This window comes from Canis aureus, chromosome 19 (genome assembly GCF_053574225.1).
Source record: "Canis aureus isolate CA01 chromosome 19, VMU_Caureus_v.1.0, whole genome shotgun sequence".
Taxonomy (NCBI): domain Eukaryota; kingdom Metazoa; phylum Chordata; class Mammalia; order Carnivora; family Canidae; genus Canis; species Canis aureus.
Window position 1 is genome coordinate 56,090,512 of NC_135629.1, and position 23,032 is coordinate 56,113,543.

General features: G+C 51.0%; 1 protein-coding gene and 1 long non-coding RNA gene across 2 annotated transcripts; one reads left to right on the forward strand and one right to left on the reverse strand.

Annotated features, from left to right (window-relative positions):
* The first annotated feature begins 1,714 nt into the window (after nucleotides 1-1,714).
* Nucleotides 1,715-13,500, forward strand: ARRDC5 (arrestin domain containing 5). Its single transcript, XM_077860377.1, has 3 exons — nucleotides 1,715-2,046; nucleotides 3,680-3,885; nucleotides 12,932-13,500. The coding sequence occupies exons 1-3, from the start codon at nucleotides 1,794-1,796 to the stop codon at nucleotides 13,457-13,459; spliced, it is 987 nt and encodes a 328-aa protein (XP_077716503.1). The 5' UTR covers nucleotides 1,715-1,793; the 3' UTR covers nucleotides 13,460-13,500.
* Nucleotides 2,998-20,426, reverse strand: LOC144290801 (uncharacterized). The gene is made up of 4 exons (XR_013358337.1): nucleotides 19,983-20,426; nucleotides 17,087-17,132; nucleotides 16,008-16,093; nucleotides 2,998-8,240 (listed from the first exon to the last, which is right to left on the reverse strand). It is a non-coding gene; the product is annotated as an uncharacterized LOC144290801 (long non-coding RNA).
* Between the last annotated feature and the right edge of the window lie 2,606 nt (nucleotides 20,427-23,032).

Below are 23,032 nucleotides of genomic sequence, written 5' to 3' on the forward strand. Positions count from 1 at the left end.
CTTAAGACCTGTTTTGGATTTCTGACCTCCAGAACGGTAAGAGAATAAATTTGTTTTTTAAGTCACTAAAAATGTGAGGATTTGTCATAGAAGTCATAGGGAACAAATAGAGTCCAAGATACAAAGTCCAGATGCTACAGTTAACTTCTTCCAACTTCAGAATTTCGTCTGTGCTACTAAGTATCTCTCTGGGCACACACCCATCAGCTGGGTACAGACCACATCCCAGGGATCGGCAGGTATAAAGCAGGCCTACCTGAGTCTGGGATGAGGTTTTTTATGCTAGGAACCTGCCATGGGAACTTGGCCCATCCCTGGTGAGAGCATATCATCTGTTTGTACCTACTGTTGCAAAAACTCAACAGGACCAAAAGAGGAAAAACATTCTTCAGGCGTATTTGGAGCAGGGCACAGCCCAGGCCCCTCAGATATCCCAAGTCAAGTAACGCAGAATGAGGTCTGGCTTTCCCTGCAGGAAGAACTTTGAGGGGCCCATTTCTCCAATCATTTTCAGAAAGTTGGAGAGGTTGCTTGGGTTCGTTAACAAACATGAATAAAAGACTGTGCCAGGCATCTCCAGAAGAAGTTTACAAACCATTCAGGGAGACAAACTAGCAATGCTTACAAAAGACATGATATGAAATAATAAAGCAAGATAGGACAAAGACAATGAAGAAGGCCTGCCAGAGTCTGGAGAATGGACACTTCCTGGCACCTCTTCTGCTCCAGTGGCTCACCACTGCCCACATGCAAGTCAGGCCCCCAGGAAAACCATTAGTGGGCAAAAGGCCTGTTTCCTTTTTGCAAAATGATATATTCTGGAAGGTGACTAAATCACTCAACAAACTTATTGACACCCCTCTTGTCTGAACCAGCCCCAGAGTCAAGCAGATGTTGATGGGCACAAAGCTTCCAGAAACTAAGTCCTACCTTGTGGGGACTTCCCATTCAATTGGAGGAGACGCGGGTGTAAAGAGAAATGTCAGATGTGTAAGGAGGTGTTTAGGGGGAGCACACAATGCTCTAAGCATCTTCAGTCCGGACACACCAGATTTCATGTCTTGGCCATAACTATAATTTTTTTCTATCAGGGACTGGTATATAGAGAGAACCATTAAAATGACAATGATTATGGGAACCCTGGTGGCTCAGTTGGTTGAGCATCTGCCTTTGGCTCAGGTCATGATCTCAGAGTCCTGGGATCGAGCCCTGCAATGGGTTCTCCGCTCAGCAGGGAATCTGCTTCTCCCTCTCCCTCTGTGCTCTCTCTTTCTCTCTCAAATAAATAATTTTTTTAAATGATAATGATTGTATATGAGTTTAACTGGTGTATGAACCCTAAGGAGTGCACATACCACATTTGGGAGCCATCTGATAGAACAGATAATATCTTTGGGCTCATTCCTCTCCATCTCTAGGTAAAGCTCATAATGCCTACCTCACCAGAGTCCTTCCCACCTAGGCCTCTAACCTCCCAGCATGATGACAGGTGTCCCCTATGTAGCTAGAATGCTAGGGTCCTATGGTTGTTTTGGCTTATGTATTTGTTGTTTCCTACAGGAAAAAAAAAAGTGGATGGGCTATCATTTCATAAGCCAGCGAGGACTTTGGAATTCCCCAGCTATCTCACCCCTGAACAATAGCCCTGTCTCCCCTCCTGGCCACTAGAGACCCCTTCCCAGAACCCTGGCTGGATGATGTCACAGACAGGTGACCTCACTGCGGCAAAGGAACCGGGAATCTCAGTGGCATGGGGGAGGAGGGAGGATGTTTCTCCACCACCCCAACCCCCCATGTCTGTGGTGAAGTCAATCGAATTAGTGTTGCCCAAGGATGCAGTCTACCTGGCCGGCTCCAGCATAAAAGGGCAGGTGGTTCTAATCCTGAACAGCACCCTGGTGGACCCTATAGTGAAAGTGGAGCTGGTGGGAAGGGGTTATGTGGAGTGGAATGAAGAAATCGGGGCATCCCGTGATTATAGCAGAGATGTTATTTGCAACAACAAGGCCGACTATGTGCAGAAGATGAAGACGTTCCCAGTAGAGGGTAAGACAAAGCCAGCAGCCAACTCTGGCCATAATAGGAATCTGGGTCTGGAAGGCAAACTCATCCCCCAGGGTTACCAGCAATGGGCAGAGGCCTGGTTCCTCCCCAAGAGGGAAGCAATGTATAACAATGACCATCAGTTACACATAACACGAAAATAACAAGACATGAGGAGTGGATCAGATATTTGCAATGAGCTTTCAAAGTAGTTTCCCTGGAAAAAATGCTATCCTTAGCCCAATGACCACCTTGGGAAGCCATTTTTTTTACTCTGTTTTGTTATTTTACGGAGATAAATCTCCCTCTGGCAGTGAAATGTGAGGAGACAAAATAAAGGAGTCTTCTGGTCCCAGGGAAAGAGATAGGAGGCAGGGAAGACATTCTAGGGAGAGAATAACCAACTCCCACCTCCAGCAGGTTCAGATCCAAAGTCTGGACAGACCTCAGGGAGGCTGAACTGCCTGGGAGCTAGAGGCCTTTCCAAAATGTGCTCATGGGAGCGTTCCTAGGTATGCCACAACTTTTAGTCAATGCTTGGCTGAACAAAGTTTAAATTTAGACTTTTAAAATTTTTAGATAGGGAGGTCATGCAAAAGTCTCTTCAAAGAGGGAATGACTGAGCTCAGAGCTGAGTGATGGGAGGGACACCAGCCGTGCAGATATCTAGGGGAGGAATGGCAACATCCCAGGCCTTATGTTGCCTTCTCAGTGTCCCATTAACCATCTGGAAAATGGAAACCAGAAAAGGGATTGCCTCGTACAATTGCTTTGAGGACGTAGCGATTGAGTGATACATGAAGGGCTTAGAATAGTGTGGGGCATACAGTAAGTGCTTCATAAGTGTTCATTTTTTCAACCCAAGCACTCCCCACCCAGTTGCCCCCAGCGTCAGGTACCACCCTCTCCCATCGCCAAGCGTTTCCCCTTGAAAGCATAAGCCCGAGCCTTCAATGGATTCACTCGTTTATTTCGAAAACATTTATTGAGCACCTTCTGTACACGGCACTGAGCCAGGTGCTGGGGGTGCGGCAGTGAATAAATCAAACATTGTCCCTGGAGTCACTGGGATAGCCATCCAGGGGGGAAGACACAACAATGAGAGGCATTTGGATGAATGAAAATAACAGTTTTTAAAAATGAGGAAGTTACAGAAATGGGGGCTGTGTGAGTTGCTCCCTGGTCCTCGGTTGCCACTCAACACATGTTAAGTGCCTACTGTATGCTGTGTGCTGAAGGCCAGGCTCCGGGAGGGCAGAGAGATGTGCTGGCCTTCCTCTCTGCTGCAAATACAGCCTGAAAGAGCCTCTGGCACACAGTAGGCACTCAAGATGTGTTTGTTAAATGAATGTACGACTGGGGGCTGGACCTCCAGTTTCTCAGACCCAGAGTAGAGGTGAGCACATCCCTACGGGTATTTGGGGTGACCACTCCAGCCGCATCACCCACCCAGGGCATCCCCCTCCAGCCCGGCTTGCAGATCCCTAAAAGCACAGAACTCAGCCTAACTCAGGTACAGGTGGGCCAGGCCCAGAACAAACCCCCGGCCAAACCAACAAATAAAGGGGAGGGGGGGGAGAAAGAAAGAAAAAAGATTCTAGAACCTTCTGATGGCGCCGGTGTGTTTTGCTTTCAGATAATTGGTTAAGTGCAGGCAGCCACACCTTTGACTTCCATTTCAGCTTACCTCCCAGGCTTCCTTCTACCTTCACCAGCAAAATCGGCCACGTCTTCTACTTCGTGCAAGCCTCCTGCATGGGCCGGGAGCACATTCTGGCGAAGAAGAGAATGTACTTGTTAGTTCAAGGGACTTCGGACTTCCACAAAGAAAACCCACTGCAGGTAGTGGGGGGTGGGGGGCAGCGGTGGGGCCTGTCCTCCAAGCTCCCCAGAGGCAGGTGGGAAGGCAGGGGACAGAGGAAGAAGGAAAGGTGCTGGGGGGCCCCTGGGGCCCAGGGAGTTCACAAAGGATGAACCAGAAGCCAGAGTAGGAACCAAGCCAGAGGCTCTCAACCAGGATCATCCTGCCTCCCCAGGGGGCATGGGGTAGGGTCTGTAGACGTCTACAGGTGTCAGGACTGGTGGGAGCGGAGGCTACCGGCTGTCGAATGGGTAGGGCCAGGGGTGCTGTTCGATACCCCACAGTGCCCAGGGCGCCCCCCACAGAGAATGACTGGGCCCCAATGTCCTTGACTCTATTAAGTCATGACTGTTCAGAACCCTCCCCGCCATTCCCTGCTCCGTGACCCGTGGGTGAGAGGCTGGGACACGCCATGGGTCTCCAGGGTCTCTGAGCCCTCAGACAACAGAGATGGTGCTCCCAGCAAAAGAAGCAAGGAAGGAGGGACGCCCGGGTGGCCCAGCAGTTGACCATCTTCCTTCAGCTCAGGTCATGATCCCAGGGTGCCAGGATCGAGTCCCGCATCGGGTTCCCCACAGGGAGCCTGCTTCTCCCTCTGCCTGTGTCTCTGCCTCTCTCTCTCTCTCTCTCCTCTCTGTGTATTCTCATGAATAAATGAATAAAATCTTTAAAAAAAGAAGAAGAAGAAGAAGGAGGAGGAGGAGGAGGAGGAGGAGGAGGAGGAGGCACAGCAGCAAGGAAGGGGGTAGCTTCTGGCCCCAGGAAAGAAAAGGCCATGTGGCGTTGGTCTGGCTGAGCAGAGGAGGTTTTCTGGATGGTTCCTGAAGGCCCAGGTGCAGAGGTGGAAGTGGAGGTGGGTGGAGACACGTTGGCCCAAGTCACTCCCCTGGGGACTCTGTTATGAGAGCATGGTGGCTGAGATGGCTGGCATTTTAGTTTTCAACATCCAGGTAAAAATCCCGGAGCCCCCACCTCCCTGTCATGCCACCCTCTGCAAATAATGTTGCCTGTCTGCACCTCCACCTCCTCATCTGTAAAATGGGCAAGGAGATAGTGCGTGGCTTCCAGAACTTTCCACAGTGCCTGGCATGGACTGGGGGAATGGGCCCCAAGAATCTTGTCACTGCCTCCACTGCCAGTATTATTATGTGTTTAACAGAGAGATCATCTCTAGCCTGGCCAACCTCCTGGGATGGTCCCGGAGGGTCCCAGGAAGGGAAGATGCTTAGAAGGGTGGATCAGCCCTGGGATGTCCAGACCTGAGCTCAGGGCCCGCTTGACCATCTGCTCCCCGTGTTACCCTCAGTAGGCTATGGCCCTGCTCTGGCCTTCCCTTCAGAGTTCATCTAGAGCACAGGGGGCACAAGGCAAAAACTGGGGTGAAATGTTGGGGCTGGGCACCTGGGTGATTCAGTGGTTGAACGTCTGCCTTCAGCTCAGAGCGTGATCCCGGGGTCCTGGGATCGAATCCCACACAGATTCGATCGAATCTCTGCAGGGAGCCTCCTCCCTCTGCCTGTGTCTCCATGTTTCTCATGAATAAATAAATAAAATCAAGAAAGAAAGAAAATAAAGATAGATCGATTGATCAATTGATCGATTGGGGCTGGGTGAGTCCCAGCCTGAGCTGTTGTTGACAGAACCTTCATTAGCTAGATGGCCTTGGGCATTTAACACCACCTCCTAGCACCCTGACCATCCCAAGTGGTATAATGAGAAAGATCACAATTCCCTCAATGGGTGCTCACCAAGACTGCAAAGTGCTCAGCACAGCGTCTACACACCCAGGAGGAGCCCCGTAAGTGGGAAGATCTAAAATAAAAATTGTAGCAGAAAAAAAAAAAAGGTAGCAGTAAAAGGGAGTTATCTCAGATGAGTTTTGAGGATATGAAAATAGGGTGTCCTTTCAACTACTCAGTTCTGTCTTAACCAGACTGGGCAAGGGAGGCCCTTTTGAGGAGGTGACATTTTAGCAGAGAATTGAAAGAGGAGAGGGGAAAACCATGGGGAGATCTGAGGTACAGGGTTCCAGGCAGAGGGAACAGCCCGTGCAAAGGCCCTGGGGCAGGGCTGTGCCTGGCGTGTTGGAGGAATAGTGGGGGGGGGGGGGGCACATGGCCAGAACAGAGTGAATGAGGGGGATAGAGGGGGAGAAGGTGAGGGCACAGAGGTACAAGAGGCTTTGGGAGGACTTGGACTTTCACCCTGAGGGAGGTGAGAGCCCTGGTGGGGAGAGAGTCATCACTTGAGTCCCTCTGGCTCCTTTGGGGAGGATAGACAATGGGGGGCAGGGGAGCAGGGCAGGGGTCACTGCTCTGGTGTAATGAGCAATGATGGGGCTCAACCAGGTAGAGGCAGAGTATTTTCTTTTTTTAAGATATTTTAAAAATTCTTTTAGAAAAAAAAATTCTTTTAGAAAGAGAGAGAGTGTGCGCTCACAATGAGAGACGGGGCGGGGGGCAGGAATCTGAAGCCAACTCCACGCTGAGCTCAGAGCCCAACGCGGGGCTCCATCCCACAGACGCCAGATCATGACCTGAGCTGAAACCAAATGTTGGACGCTCAATCGACTGAGCTACCCAGGCACCCCTGGGTGGAGACAGAGTCTTGATCCCCAACAGTCTGTCCCCAGAGCAGCTGGAGGCAGTCAGGTGATGACATTCCTCTGCCCCCACAACCTTCCCCCACCTCCCATTTCATTCAGGGTAAATACCAAAGTCCTCTTGAGGCCTTTAGAGGCCTGCTCCAGCCAAACAGGCCTCTTCCCTGTTCCTCCAATACACCAGGCCTGGGTCCTGCCCCACGGCCTTTGCATGGGCTGTGCCTTCCACCGGGAACCCTATAACATGAACCTTCCTATCCTTCCCCTTCATCCTTCAGGTCACTGCTCAGAAGCCACGTAGGCACTCACCTGGCTGGATGAACTCACAGCCCCAGCGAAGGCAATTCAGCTATATCTATTCAAATTAAAATGAACACGTACTTTGCCCCGGCCATTTCCCTTCTAGAAATTTCTCCTACTGATATTCTTTCATGTGTGACCTGACCTCTGACAGCAATGTTTACGTGGCCAGAAAAAAAAGGAATCGACCTAAACACTCATTGTTCAGGGAATTAAAGTAGCAGTGTGGGATCCCTGGGTGGCGCAGCAGTTTGGCACCACCTGCCTTTGGCCCAGGGCGCGATCCTGGAGTCCCGGGATCGAATCCCACGTCGGGCTCCTGGTGCATGGAGCCTGCTTCTCCCTCTGCCTGTGTCTCTGCCTCTCTCTCTCTCTCTCTCTGTGTGACTATCATAAATAAATAAAAAAAAATAAAGTAGCAGTGTGCCATCCAAGGAATACTTGCTAGATAAGAGAGAGAGAGAGAGATGGAGCAAGGCAGCTCTGGGTGCAGGACCTCTAAGTCACTGGGTTGAGTGAGCACAGCAAAGTTCAGCCTGGCACGCTGCTGGTGCACGCGAGAAATGCACTTCCTTGCAGGTGTAACAAACGTCTCCGGAAGGAGACCAGAGAAACTGGCAACAGATGCTGCCCCCCTGGGAGGGGAGCAGGAGCACACATTTTCCCCTTCCACTTTTTTTTTTTAACAGCTTCATTGACATAAAATTCACATATAATTCACCCATTTAAAGTGTGCAGCTCAAAAACAAACAAAAAATAAATAAATAAAGTGTGCAGCTCAGCGACTTCTAGCACGTTCACAGAGTTGTGCAGCCACCGCCAATGGTGGATCGTAATAGAGCAGGTCATCAGCCCAGAAAGAATATTCTTGCATCCCTTAGCTGTCACCTCTGAACCCCCCACACCCCCTCCCCCAGCAACCACTAATCCACTTCCTCGCTCTGTCGGGATTTGCCTGTTCTGGACATTTCATGAGAATGGAATCGTGTGATACATAGGCTTTTTATTATTATTTTAAGATTTTATTTGTTTATTCCTGAGAGACGCAGAGAGAGAGAGGCAGAGACACAGGCAGAGGGAGAAGCAGGCCCCATGCGGGGAGCCCGATGCCGGACTCGATCCCGGGACCCCGGGGTCACGCCCTGAGCCGCCCAGGCACCCGGATATGTAGGCTTTTTGCATCTGGCATATTCCACTCACCTTTGTGCGAGCCCCACCCACGACGCAGGACCTGTCTCACCATCAGGGCCTCATCCCTTTTTAAGGCTGGATAGCGTGTTCATGGGGCAGTGGGACCCCGTTTTGTGTATCCTTCCCGCACTGATGGATACTTGGGTCGTTGCCACTTCTCTGCTACTGTGAATCATGCCGCTGTGCGCACTCACGTACACATGTTTGCAAGGATGTATCTTCTTGTTTCTCTTGACTAGACACCTGGGGTGGAATTGCTGGGTCAGAGGATCCTGCTGTTGAACATTCCAGGAACCACCAGACTGTTTCCCACGGTGGCTGTACTGTTTTGGGGTTCCCTCCAGCAATGCACAGGGGGCTCCAATCATCCCCACCTCCTCTCTCCTCCATTCTTCGTACCTTTAGAATCTTGAAAGTCAGGATTGCGTTCCCTCTTCCGGCCCTTGGTACCGGGAGCTCATTCCAGAGACATTTCCTAACCATCGGCTCCAGGGGAGCCCCCACCCCATCTCTCCTTAGTTCACGCCCCCCGGTTTGCATTTGCATCTGGCCACAGCCTCATCACTGGCCCTATCAGCAATGAGCTGGTTCATTTTCACTGTGCCAACTGTGTGTCCGGCTACCCCCACACCCCGACCAGAGCAGGAACTGGGCTGGTCTTCACTGCTACGGGTTGTCCTTGAACTTGGCACCAAGTTGATGCAAATAAACCCTGGCTGGATGAATTTCCCCCAAAGTTTCACATCTGCCAAAGGAACGCAGGCCTTCAAAACACGCCCAGATGCAGGAAATCCACTGTTGGGTTTGTACCCCGACATTACTGGGAATCAGGGTGCTTTGGCCACCCTGCCTGACCTAGCGTGGGAGTCTCTCTCCACTGGGCCCCTCTGGGAATTGCTGGGCACCTCTCTCAGGTACAGGCCAGAACTACCGCTTGGCCTTGAGTTAGGGCAGTAAGCTCCTTAATGCCTGCAGGGTCCTAACGCATGCGAGGAATTTTCGAATTTTCGAATAAGACTGGAGGGATTTAGACTAAAACTGCCTGCAATTAGCCTCCTGGAGGAGAGGGAGGAGAAAGCTGAGGAGGCAGGAAGGCCAAAGGCAAGGGTAGAGGTGAGGTCACCTGGGGTCAGAGGTCAGCCCCAGGTCTCCCAAGAGGCAAGGCATCCGAGCTGGAGCAGGGTTTTTCACAACCCGTCCACAGGTTGCAACATAAATTTAGCAGGGGTCCAAGTACACTTGTATAAAATGAAAGAATATGCAAGACCTAAATAGAATGTGTCAGAAAGAAGTCAATTTTGTGGGCAGCAAATTTTCTTGTTGTTTTTTTTTTAATAGAATAAGAAAACAAAACAGAATAAAATAAGAAGAGCAGCAAATGAAGAAAATCTGTTTGGTGGCTTGCAACCGAGTTTTAAAAAAATGAAAGAATAGAACAAAATATAAACATGATGGGTTGCAACAGCTTTGTCTTTATAACATCAATGTGCTGGACCAAATATAATAGTTTTGAATATGCAGAATGTAGAATTTATGAGAAAAAATTAATTTGGTGGGTTACAACCAGTTATTGCTTATAAAATGTTGGTTTCATATAAAACAAAATAATAAAGAAAATGTGCTGAAAATAACAGGAAAGCAAATCCAGAGGGTCTCAATGAACATTTTTAAATGATTACAATAAACAGGAAGTACTAGTAGGCATGTGTTATGGATAAGTAGTAGTTCATAAAAGACACTTCTCTTTCAAAGATCTAAGATGTAGATGTAAATAAGGATTTGTGTTCTTTGCCATAATATTAAAATCTGTTTTAACCATGAGCTGTGATTTTAAGAAAAAAAGAAAAAGGGAATAGTATATGGCACATACCGTGCGTGGCCTGCAAAGCCTAAAATATTTGTCATCAGTTCCTTTACAGAAAAAGTTCACCCCCAAGGCCCAGAGCAACTCTCAGTGTAAGACCAGGAAAAAATGTCTTCAGGATGCTCCCTCTAGCACTTTTATGATATCAAGCACATAGAAACAATATAAATGTCCATCATGTCCAGGGGAGGGGGGAGCTGATGAGTAAATACATTGTTTTGCAGCACACTCAGTGGGCGTCGTGAAAACAAATGTACCAGAGTGACAAGCGCCTGCATGCATGCATTTCCAGCACAGAATGCTGAGCTAGGAAAGCGAATTACTAGAAAATACAGGAGAAAAAAAAAAGAAAGAAAACACGGACAGCTTGATATATTTAAAGTATTAAAATGTATAAAACAGGAGAGCCTGGCCAGCTCAGTCCATAGAGCATGCGACTCTTGCTCTCAGGGTCACGAAGTTGGGTGTGGAGCAAACTTAAATTTTTTTAATTAAAAAAATTTGCAAGCCAGTATTGTATACTTCCGGCACAAGCAGGTGCATTCCTAAAGAATATAAAAGTTCACATGAGGGGCAGCCCGGGTGGCTCAGCGGTTTAGTGCTGCCTTCAGCCCAGGGCCTGATCCTGGAGACCCGGGATCAAGTCCCACGTCAGGCTCAGGCTCCCTGCATGGAGCCTGCTTCTCCCTCTGCCTGTTTCTTTCTCTCTCTCTCTCTCTCTCTCTCTCTGTCTCTCATGAATAAATAAATAAAATCTTAAAAAAATAAAAATAAATAAAAATAAACAAATAAAAGTTCACATGAGTATGACAAATAGCCAGTCTGGCAAGGAAGGGGAGGAGGCAATGAGGCAAAGCAGAACCTACCAGATAATGTTTCCTTTCCTCCTAGAAGATACATTTGTGCTGGCTATACTGTTCTTTACACACTTTGTTCCAAGACAATACATCTTGCGGGAGGTCCCTCCATGTTTGTAGTAAGAGAACAAATGTGTAGGCACAACAAAGTGATTGCTGTAAAATTCAAAATGTTGCCCTTTGCAGGCAGGGTTGGGGGCTGGGTGCCATGGAGGACTTTGGGGGAAAACTGCCAAATCTCGACTCCTTGCATGGAGGTTACAAGAGAGTTGACTTTGGAATAACTCAGGGTTATTTATTTGCCTCGTGAGGGGTTTCCGTGTCTGAGTTGTATTTCTCAATAATGTTTAAGAGTGCTCTTAAAAAGCCATCGATATGGGGTGCCTGGGTGGTGGGGTTGGTTGAGCGACCCACTCTTGGTTTGGGCTCAGGTCATGATCTCAGGGTCATGAGATTGACCACCCACGTTGGGCTCCGTGCTCAGTGTGGAGTGTGCTTGAGATTCTCTCCCTCCCGCTTATGTACTCTCTGCCTTTCTCTCTAATAAATCTTTTTTAAAATCCAGACATGAGGGACTCCTGGGTGGCTCTGTGATTGAGCATCTGCCTTGGGCTCAGGCCGTGACCCTGGGGTCCTGGGATTGAGTCCCGCATTGGGCTCCCCGCAGGGACCTGCTTCTCCCTCTGCCTGTGTCTCTGCTTCTCTCTCTCTGTCTCTCTCTCTATCACTCTGTCTCTCATTAATAAGTAAATAAAATATTTTTAAAAAGCATCCAGATATGCTAAACCCCCAACTCTGGGCAAAGGGAGCAGGGGATGGGGGTGGGGGATGGCGTTAGGGAAGGGTCCATGGGGGCTCCAACCAGATCTCTCATGTTTTTATTTTATTTATTTTTTCCCATTTAAGATTCTTTTTTTATTTATGAGAGAGAGAGAGAGAGCGAGAGAGGCAGAGACACAGGCAGGCCCCACGCAGGGAGCCCGACGTGGGACTCGATCCCGGGACCCCAGGGTCACGCCCTGGGCCAAAGGCAGGCACGCTAAACCGCTGAGCCACCCAGGGATCCCCTTGTGTTTTTATTTTAAATTGTGGCAATATATGCATGATATAAAATTTTCCATCTTAACCATTAGTGTTGAGTACACTCACGTGGCTGTGCAGCTCTGATATTTTATGTCTTAAATGAGCAGAGATTGTTTGTAAATGCTAATAGAGTGGTTTGTAGAAACATGGCAGTGGTGTACTAGGAAATGGTTAACAACCAGCTTTGGTGCAGGGCAGCCCTGATGTGTAATGTTTACCAATTTCCCTGATGAAAATAATCCCATGGGGGCCAATTTCAAATGATAACTTGCTGTCACTAATGGGAAGTGTAAGGGGAGTTTGGAAGTATTTTTCACACTATTTCTCTCTCTTTTCTTTGGTATGCTGAAGGAGAACACACACACACACACACACACACACACACACACTCAGTTGTAAAAGTATCAAGTTCCTCTGCAAGAAGACACCGGAAGCCAGCAAAAGTGGAGAGTGCTCATTCTAAGTTCCCCCGGCATCATATCAAGTCCTTTAAAACATTATCCACAAATAAAAAGTAAAATGGCACCGAAGCCACTCGTTAATATAATGTACATGCGACTTTTATTTGCAATCCAGCAGCCGACTAGTGGATAGAGTGGCTGCATCTTGAGGCATTTATTGAAACGCATTACATAATTTCAACTCTACAGTTTTCCTTTTATAATTCAGGGCCCCTAATATTTTCTCCTAGAGTCTGAACTACTCGGGTGAGCCCTAAGTCTTGGGCTTAGACCGCGACACACTTCCTTTCTTCTGGAAAACAGAGGCCCAGAGAAGTCAAGCCACTTGCTCAAGGTCACACAGCAAGTGAGCGTTGGAGGTGGGGGTGAAGCCAGGGCCTTGTGGATACCTTAGGCTTATTTTACAGATGAGGAAGGAAATTGATACTCAGAAAGGCAAAGGGTATTGATTAAAGCAAGTTGGGAGATCACACCAGGCTCCTGGCTACCAGATGCCCAAGGCTCCAGATCCTACCTCAGTAGATCTGGAGGATCTAAGTAGATCCTCCTACTTAGGGAGAGTCCCTAAGACTCAGTTTGCAGGGGCTGTGATGGAGGGCTGTCAGGCAAGCGAGCGGATTTTGTGGCCATGACCCCTCACAGTTGTCTATCTCCCCCCCCCCCCTCTAGAACCCTCTATTGGTGGAGGCTGAGAAGAAGGTCTCCTACAACTGCTGCAGCCAGGGCACCATCTGCCTACAAATCCAGATGGAGAAGAACACCTTCACGCCGGGGGAGAGGGTCATCTTCACCACAGAGATCAACAACCAGACCAGCAAGTGCATCAAGACGGTCATCTTTGCCCTCTACGCCCACGTGCAATACGAGGGCTTCACCCCCAACGCGGAGCGGCGGTCGCGGGCGGACAGCAGTGAGCTGCTCCGGCAGGAGGCCAACACCCAGATCACGCCTTTCAACACCACCAAGATCGTCAGCGCCCTCAACCTCCCGCAGGTGCTGTCCGTGAGCAGCAGCACACGCGACAGCGAGATCATGAGCACCCACTACGAGCTGGTCAGCACCGTCCACCTGCCCTGGTCCCTGACCAGTGTGAAGGCCAAGGTTCCCATCATCGTCACCAGTGCCCCTGTGGACGCGGCCAGCTGCCAGCCGGTGGAGGGGACGGCGTTAGCCCTGAGCCAAGAGCGCCAGAATTAAGTGCCCAAACTTCTAAATATTAAAAGCTCTATCAGACTCTACAGGCAGCCCTTTCTTTGCCTTGCGCAGATGGGCTTCAGATAAATCGCGTCATGGGTGGCAGGTGCCTGAACCTCCCCGCATTGCAGCCATTTAGGCGTCAGGTTCCCCCGTCCCCAAACAGTTTACAGAACGCTGGGGACAGATGAAGGGGACTGACCAGGCCTTCCAGTAGACCCCACCCCGGTTAGTGCTCCAGACCCATGTCCTCGCTGTGGGTCTCACAGTGCCTGGACCCAGGGTCCCCAGCTGGGGCCAGTCTACCCTCCAGGTGCACTAGCAAAGTCTGGCTGCACAGGTTTTCACCACTGAGGGGAATGGGCACTGCTCCTGGCCTTGGGTGAGTGGGGCCCAGGGCTGCTGCTCACCGTCCTGCAACGCCCAGGATGGCCTCATCCCAAGAGAATGATCCAGCCCCAAAGGTCCACAGTGCCAAGTGGGAGAAAGCTTGCATTCACTATCTGGGGGTAAAATCGAGTTTGATTCCTAGCTCAAGATACCAGAATAAATCCCTGATGGATCAGGTGGTGTAAACCAGGGTGACCCCCCAGTGCCTGTGAGTTACCTCCTCTCTCCCTCCACTCTAACCCTAACCCATGCATGCATTTAAATGTGTTTAGTATCCCAGGATGGTTATGGGATGCAGAGTCTCCTGGGGGTCAGTGGAATCCCCTAACCCAGTGGGCCTCACCCAGAGGGATCCTGCCCCTCAGGGGACACTGGGCAACATCTGAGGACATTTGAGGCTGTCATGACTGCGAGTGCTCCTGGCAGCGAGTGGGGGGGGGGGCGGGTCAGGAGTGCTGCTCAACATGCCACAATGAACAAGACGGCCCCCTTGTTAATTGAGAATGATCTGGCTCCTTGGGGCACCTGGGTGGCTCAGTCTGTTAAGTGTCTGCCTTTGGCTCAGGGCATGATCTCAGGGTCCTGGGATCGAGCCCCCAGCATTGGGCTCCCTGCTCAGCAGGGAGTTTGCTTCTCCCTCTCCCTGCCCCTCCCCCTGCTCATGCTCTCTCTCTCTCACACACATAAATAAATACAATCGAAGAAGAACAAGAACAAGAACAAGAAGAAGAGAGAATGATCTGGCTCCAACAGATTCTTAACTATAGAGAACACACTGATGGTCACCAGAGGAGAGGTGGGTGGGGGATGGGTTAAAAGGTGATGGGGATTAAGTCATGCACTTGCTGTGATGAGCACCAGGGGATGTATGGAAATGTTGAATCACTGTATTATACACCTGAAACTAATATTAGTGTATGTTAATTAAGTGAAATTTAAATGAAAACTTTAAAAAGATAATGATCTGGTCCCAAATGTCAGCATGGGCGAAGGGGGAAAGACGCTGGGCTAGGGGCAATCCATGAGGGCAGGTGGTTGCCAAGTGCCAGGGTTGGGTCTGTGGGCCTCTTACCCAAGTGAGGGCCTGTCCCTCCTACACTCACAGCCTCTCAGGGCTAACCCACGTCACTCAGGGTAGAAGCCAAAGTTCCCCCAGCACAGGGCTTGCATATCTGCCCATGTCTCATCTATGATCATTAGTCACCTGCACCTGACCTTATCCCTTACATTCTGTCCTCCCTGCAAATAAAAATCCAGGATGCCCCATTAAGTTTGAATTTCTGAAGGACAATACTGTTTTAGCAGAAGTATGTCCCATGCCATATTTGGTATATGCTGAGGCTGAAAAAATAATTTGTTGTTTGATATTCCAATTTAACTGGGTATCCTTTACTTTTTTTGGTGATCTGATTGCTCAAGCAACTAGAAAGCTCTCAACACAAATCAGGCCACCTCTGTCCATTGGGTCCCCATGGCACTCACGCTGTCTCTGCATGATCAGGAATGAAGGAAGGACTTTCCTGACACCACACCGTTCTTATTCTTCTCCCACTTCTCAGATTTTTTGGTGTCTGCTTTCATCAAAACCATATCAACCATACCTCCTCTTTCAGGAAGCCTTCCGGCCATACCAGGAAGCCTTCCAGCACCTCTCACCCTCTTCTACCAGGTCCTGAAACATGGATGACCTTCAAGGGTCATCTCTGCAGACGATAAGTCTGAATAGTAATAAGAAATAATGAGGACAGGGATCCCTGGGTGGCGCAGCAGTTTGGCACCTGCCTTTGGCCCAGGGCGTGATCCTGGAGACCCGAGATCAAATCCCACGTCGGGCTCCCAGTGCATGGAGCCTGCTTCTCCCTCTGCCTATGTCTCTGCCTCTCTCTCTCATTCTGTGTGACTATCATAAATAAATAAAAATTTTAAAAAAAGAAATAATGAGGACAAAACACCACAGCAAGGATCGGCTCCATTCACATCACACTTTCCTTCTTCCTCCTGGGCACATGGCTGGACTACATTTCCCAGCAACCCTTGCAGCCAGGTGTGGCCATGTGATTGATCTGGGCAATGAGAGGTAAGATGATCACAGCCAAGCCAATGGCCTTATGACTGATCTGGCCAAGTGATGTGATTCAGGCCAGATCCATTAAAAACTCACCACAGGAATCTTGTTCTCCCCTTTTTGCCAGCTGCTTGGAGAGGAGTGCTCGAACGGGAGCTGCCCAGGAAAGTTGATCTGTGCTCCTGGGGGTTGATTGTTGGAAACACAAGGAATAAAATTATTGAGTAAACAACATCTGCTGTCGGGGCACCTGGGTGGCTCAGTTGGTTAAGCGTCTACCTTCCGCTCAGGTCATGATCCCAGGGTCCTGGCATCAGGCCCCAGGTTGGGCTCCCTTCTCAGCAGGGAGCCTGCTTCTCCTTCTCCTCTTTGTGCTATCTCTGTGTCTCTCTCAAATAAATAAATTATTTTGTTTTAAAGATTTTATTTATTTATTTTTTATTTATTCATGAGAGACACACAAAGAGAGGCAGAGACACAGGCAGAGGGAGAAGCAGGCTCCATGCAGGGGAGCCCGACATGGGACTCGATCCCAGGACCCCAGGATCACACCATGAGCTGAAGGCAGACTCAACCGCTGAGCCACCCAGGTGTCTCTTAAATAAATAAATTCCCCCCCAAAAAGAAAAAAATCTGCTGAAATTGACGATTGCTCATTCCAGCCATTGGTCTACCCTAGGATTTCTTCAGCTCTGCACATGGATATTTGGGGTCAGACAATTCATTTTATGGGGAACAATCTTGCACATTGTAGAATGTCGAACAGCATCTCCTGCTTTTACCCACTAGATGCCAGTAGCATCTCCCAAGTTGTGACAACGGAAATTTCTCCAGACGCTGCCAAGTATCCCTAAGATGGGCAGAACCACCCTCAGCTGAGAGCCTCTAGTCTACTCTTATCATACAAGTAGCTACAAGTAGCTACATTTATGGAGGCTTTTGGACATTTTGGGGACCCGGAATTCAATGTAGCCACAACTAAACCTGTCATCTCGTCTTCCCCCCATCCCTACCCCACCTGTTCCTTCTTTAGCTCCCTGTGTCAACGAAGACCCCATCTGAGCCTTTTATTCTCCCAAATTCTGCTTCTTTTACTTCCTAGGTAACTATTAAACCTCTCCACTCCTCCCATCTCCCCTGCCACTGCCCTAATCCAGGCCATCATCAATGCTTACCTGGATGATTGCTGCAGCGGCCTCCCAAGTGGCTCTGCTCTCGCCCCTGCCCAGCAGCCAGAGAGAGAGAGAGAGCTTTTCAAAATGGAATTTGTGATTACAGGCTTGACTGGAGCTGGAGAAGCCCCTCCCAAGAGGCCCCACCCACATGGCTCTTGGCAGGAGGCTTTTAGTTCCATGCCACCTGGGCTTCTTGGGTGTCCCCGCAACATGGCAGCTGGCTTCCTCTGGAGCAAGTGATCCAAGAGAGAGCAGGGAGGCCACGATGACTTTTATGACCTAGTCTCAGAGGCGTTTGACACAATCGCTCCTGCCAGATTTTGTTTGTTCTTACAGACACTCAACTCACTCACTTCAACCCACACTCACAGGGAAGAGAATTAGGATCCACCTTTTTAAAGGGGTGTCGAAACATTGGCAGATTTTTGTGTGTGTTTTGTCTTTTTTGGTTTTTTGGTTTTTAAGTAAGCTCTACACCCAACGTAGGGCCCGAACTCACAACCTGAAGATCAAGAATCACATGGTCTATGGATGAAGCCAGCCAGGTACCTCCTTGTGGGCACATTTTTAAAAACCACAATCCCTAATCAATCCCTTGACAAAGCCCATCGGATCCACCTTCAAGATCCTTCTGGACTCTTACTCTATTATCACCACGCTGGTCCTGCAGCTCGAGTGTCCACGGACGGATGAGCCGATAAACAAATGTGGTCCATCCACATGATGGACATCACATCAGCCTTAGAAAGGAAGGAAATCCTGATACACACTACAACATAAATAAACCTCGAGGATTTTACCTAAGTGAAGTAGGCCATCTCAAAAGGACAATTCCCCTCTACGTCTATGAAGTCCCTAGAGGCGTCCCACCCACAGAGACAAGAGAGAAGGCGGTGGGCGTCGGGGAATGGGATGGGAGTGGGGAGTCAGTGTCTCATGGGAACAGAGCCTCAGTTTTGCAAGATGAGAATGTTCTGGAGAGGGATGATGGGGACGGCTGCACAACCATGAGAATGCACTTGAGGCCACTGAGCTGCGCACTCAAAAATGGCTAAGATAAATTAAGGTAAACTTATGTGTGCTTATTTTACCACCATTAAAATGTTTTTAATAACAGCAATACCCAGGCACCGAGCTATGCTTTCAATCTCTCCATCAACTGTGAGTCTGGACAACTGTCATCAATGATCACGAATGCCCCATTTCACAGATGAGGCATCAGAGGCTCAGAGAAGTGCAGGGGGTGCCCAAGCTCACAAAGCCAGGATGAGATCCCCTAACCACCGCCCCATAGTACCCCTCTGAGCACCACAGAGACTCTTATTTTTACTGTTTCAGCTAAGGAAGGAGGGACCTGTCTCAGAGACGCAGAACTGAGGCAGGTGACACGTCAGGCTGGGCTCCTCAGCATCAGTACGTGGCCAGGCTGAGATGGGAACCTGGGGTGGCCTGATCCTGTCCCTGGGGCTGTGGGTTTGAGTCCTAATTATATGCTCTCTTGGCCCCAGTTCCCCCTCTTGCAAAACTGACAGGGTGTTAGGGAAGCAGCCAAGACCAATGTACCTGGGAAGGACTGAGGGTCCAAATACAGGCTCTCCAGACCTTGGTTTTCTCATCTGCAAAATCTTTAAATAATTATTGTGCTTTAAATAATGTTATTAATAATGGTATCTGGTATTGTTATTGACTATTAATTACTCTTTTTTAAAAATATTTTATTTATTTATTTATTCATAGACACACAGAGAGAGAGAGGCACAGGGAGAAGCAGGCTCCATGCAGGGAGCCAGATGTGGGACTCGATCCTGGGTCTCCAGGATCATACCCTGGGCTGCAGGCAGCGCCAAACCACTGCGCCACCGGGGCTGCCCAACTATTAATTACTCTTACTCACCTTGGCACAACTGTATACACGGGGCTGGGTCATTTGCCATGGGGGTGCCCTGGGCACCGTGGGTGGGAGGCTCCACGCCAGGAGCACCCCCAGTTGGAACAACCAAAAACATCTCCAGACACCCCAAGTGGAGACGGAGCCCCTGAGGGTTCTGGGAGCAGAATCGCCCCAAGTGGTAGCCCCTGTGCACATGGTAGGGTTGGAGGTCTACGTTGAGTTAGTGCATCCAATACTAAATGCCAATGAGATTCCCAGCTCCGCTATTTATAAGCTGTGTGACCCTGGGCAAGTCACTTGCATCTCTGAGCCTCAGTATCCCCCCCTTCCATAAAACTCAAACTCATCATTAGTCCCTCTTCCCCGAAGACGCTGGATTAAACAGCCTACGTCTATAAATGCATCAGCCAAAGTAAGCGCTCACTCCACAGGCCCTGTTGTTACCACAAATGGGAGCTTCTAGAAGATTCTGACTGGCAATAGCGGGCCCCCACACCCTCCCCGCTGGCCGCCTCCTCTCTGGGCCCCAGATTCAGGAGACCACACAGGCGGGGCGTTGGGAACACTTCCTGTGCGGTGGCCTGTGGTGCCCACTGGGACAGGTGGGCTAACGGGAGAGCACAGCTGGGATCACCCCACTTCCTGCCCTGGGAGGAGGCGCCTCTTGGGTCCCTTCGCCCCCACCCCAAAAATAACACCTCCCCCCCACCAGGAACCAAAGCCACCGCACCAGCTGCAGCCTCCAACTCAGGGGACATAGGACGGGCGGGGCCCGGCAGCTGCCACCACGGCGCCTGCCCCGCTGGGAATGTCCTCCCCCCTGCTGCTGCCACCTCCGGCATTCCAATCCCAAGGGGGTGACCTGGCCTCCCCCGTGGTGGCCCGGGACACACGAGCTCTGAGCAGGCAGGGCCGGCCGGGGGGATGGTGCTCCTTTGCCACCCCGGGTGACCGGGGACCCTCCCCGGCCAGAACCCCCAGGTCCCAGGTGTCTTCAATCCTCACCTCAAGGGATTGTCTGAGGGGGAAAGGGCTGGTTGCCAGGACAACAGCCCCCCACCTCTGCCTCTGAACAAAGGGGCAGCCAAGAACGGCGTGTTCTCTCCCCGCCAACGTGACCGGCACATCCTGGCAGCTGGCACTGGGAGGGCCGGGCCCCGAGCCGCCGGGCCTGGCCGCCCCGGACAAGGCCGCTCACTGGGGAGCAGTCAGGGGGTGGCCGGGCCCCCGGGGATCTAGTTCCTGGTCAACCGGCCCTGGGCCTCTGGCCTTCCGGTACATTCTGCCGAGGAAGTCAGGCTGCTCTGCCTGCAGGACTTCCCAGAAAGGCCACGGGGCCTCACATGTCTGGCCCCGAGCCGGACAAAGGCCACACAGGGCCCTTCCTGCTGCCGGGCCCCCTGACCCTGCATTCTGGGGCCAGGGGTGCCCAGTGGGACCCGCCGGGGCCTGGGAGGGGCTGGCCCAGGGGACAAACAGTGGGTCTCCGAGTAGCTCCCCTCCCCCAGGCGGTACCTCCAGTGCAGGGGACAGCGGGCAGCTGGCGCCACCAGGGCGGGAGGCGGGGCGGGGACAGGCCAGGGCCTGCATGTTAAAAGACCCCCGGTTTCCCGCGGCGAGCCGGCCCAAGGAGACAAAACCTTGCCTTCTGGCCATCGGGCGGCCGTGGGTCGGATTGTCCGGCCGCTGGCTGGGGCTGCACAGTTGGGGAAGACACAGGCAGGCCTGCTGTGGCTGGCGTAGGGCTGGGGCGGGGGGGGTCCAGGACGTACGGGTAAACAAACTATTTCTTAGCATAAGTATGTCCCTTACAATATTTGGGCCATACTTATACTTAAAACTATTCACTGTGTATCTGGACTTCACATGTACCTGGGTCTCCCGGATTTTTATTCGGTGAATTTGCAACCCCAGGCCACGGGCCCTCAAAGAGGTAAAGTTAAGCTCATCAACGTCCTCCCACACTGGTTCCTCTGCGGCTCCTCGCCCCAGGGGGGGCCTGGGTGTCCTCCACCTCCCTGGGTCACTCACCGGAGGCCCAAGTCAGCCTCACCTTCCAAACCCAGGCCCGTTGGCGCCCTGCCGTGGTCTCTCCCATCCACCCCCACCTCCTGCAGGCCTGGTCATGGCCCATCAGCTCCCGCCTGCCCTGCCCTCGCTCCTGCCTTTCTCTGCATCTTGAAGTCTCCACCCCCTTCCCCAGAGACCTAAACAGGGGCCTCCCTGCTCTGAATCCCACAGTTGCTCCCCACCGCTCCCAGAATAAAGGCCAAAAGCCTCTGCTTGACATTCGAAGCCCTTTCCCCAGCAGGGCTCCAAGCAACCCCTATTCCCGGTTCCCAGCCCCCTCTCCCAGAAGGAGCGTGGTTCTCCGAGAGCTTCCTGCTCTGTCAGGACCCCAGGTGCCTGGGTCAGGTGCCCCCCTCCTCTGCCCACAGCCCTCTGTGGTTCCCACCTTCCGTGGGGTACAAACCCAAGTCCTCCCTAGCCCACCTACCCTGCCCCCTCCCTTCCTTGCACTGGATCACTCTTCTCTGGCCACGAGGGCCTTTGCTGTTCTTCCAGCACACGAGGCCCAGTGTTGCCCCAGGGCCTTTGCACAAGCTATTCCTGTTGCCCAGAGCATACCTCCTCTCCAGAGAGCCTATTTCTCTGTTTCACTGCCCATCCAGTAGATCATGCCAGAGATGTTTAATAAAAACTTTCTGAATGAATAATCGATCACGGTGCCTGGAAGGTCCTCTTGCATGCCCCCTTCCATCTGCCTATGACTTCCGCTTTTTCTTTTTTTTTTTAAGATTGTATTTATTTATCCATGAGAGACACACAGAGAGAGGCAGAGACACAGGGAGAAGCAGGCTCCCTATGGGGAGCCCACTGTGGACCTCGATCCCAAGACCCTAGGATCACAACCTGAGCCAAAGGCAGATGCCCAACCGCTGAGCCACCCAGGCTCCCCCCTCCCACTTTTTCTTTAAGACTTACCTGAAGCGGGGGGGGGGGGGGGGGGGGACTTACCTGAAGCAGGTGGGCTCGTTTTCCTCTTCCCCATTTCCTTTATTCATTGGGCAGCCCAGCACATCTTTCCAATGCTCCAACCTGCCCTTCTGACCCTGCTTCAGAACTTTCTGTGGCTCCCTAATGTCCTCAGGGCTCCTGTCAGCCTAGAACCTTCTGTGGCTCCCTAATGTCCTCAGGGCTCCTGTCAGCCTGGCTCTTGCCAAAGTGTCTGATGTCTCTCCCCTGACACCATGATTCTTTTCCCTCTTCCCCCACATTCCACCCTGCAGCCTCACTTTGCACCTGCAAGCTCTCTGGTCCCCCTGCCTGGATTGTCTCTCCAGTACCTTCACCTGCCTGACACCGGTTCCTCTCTGAAGCCTCAGCTTCGACATTACTTCCTCCTGGGGGCTTCCCAGGACCACCCACAACCTGGGCCCAGGTGCCACCAAGCATGTGCAGCCCCCATCCCCTCTATTTTATGCACTTGGTCACCAGAGTCAACTCCTGCATCAGACATAGGACACCCAGCGCCCACGACCCTTTTAAGGGTCGGTGGAAATGGTTTGTTTTTAATTCATCTTAAAATCAGAAGAAAACAGGGGATCCCTGGGTGGCGCAGTGGTTTAGCGCCTGCCTTTGGCCCAGGGCGCGATCCTGGAGACCCGGGATCGAGTCCCACGTCGGGCTCCCGGTGCATGGAGCCTGCTTCTCCCTCTGCCTATGTCTCTGCCTCTCTCTCTCTGTGTGTGACTATCATAAGTAAATAAAAATTAAAAAAAAAAGGAAATGCTACTGAACATTTAAAAAAAAATCAGAAGAAAACAGGGATGCCTGGGTGGCTCAGTGGTTGAGCGTCTGCCTTTAGCTCAGGTCGTGATCCAGGGGTCCCCGCAGGGAGCCTGCCTCTCCCTCTGTCTGTGTCTCTGACTCTCTCTGTGTCTCTCATGAATAAATAAAACTTTAAAAAAATCAGAAGAAAGTAATGAATATACTACCAATGCAGTTGTAAAAGATCATTTGCAATATTTTTTCACAGAGGGAGGAACCCACAA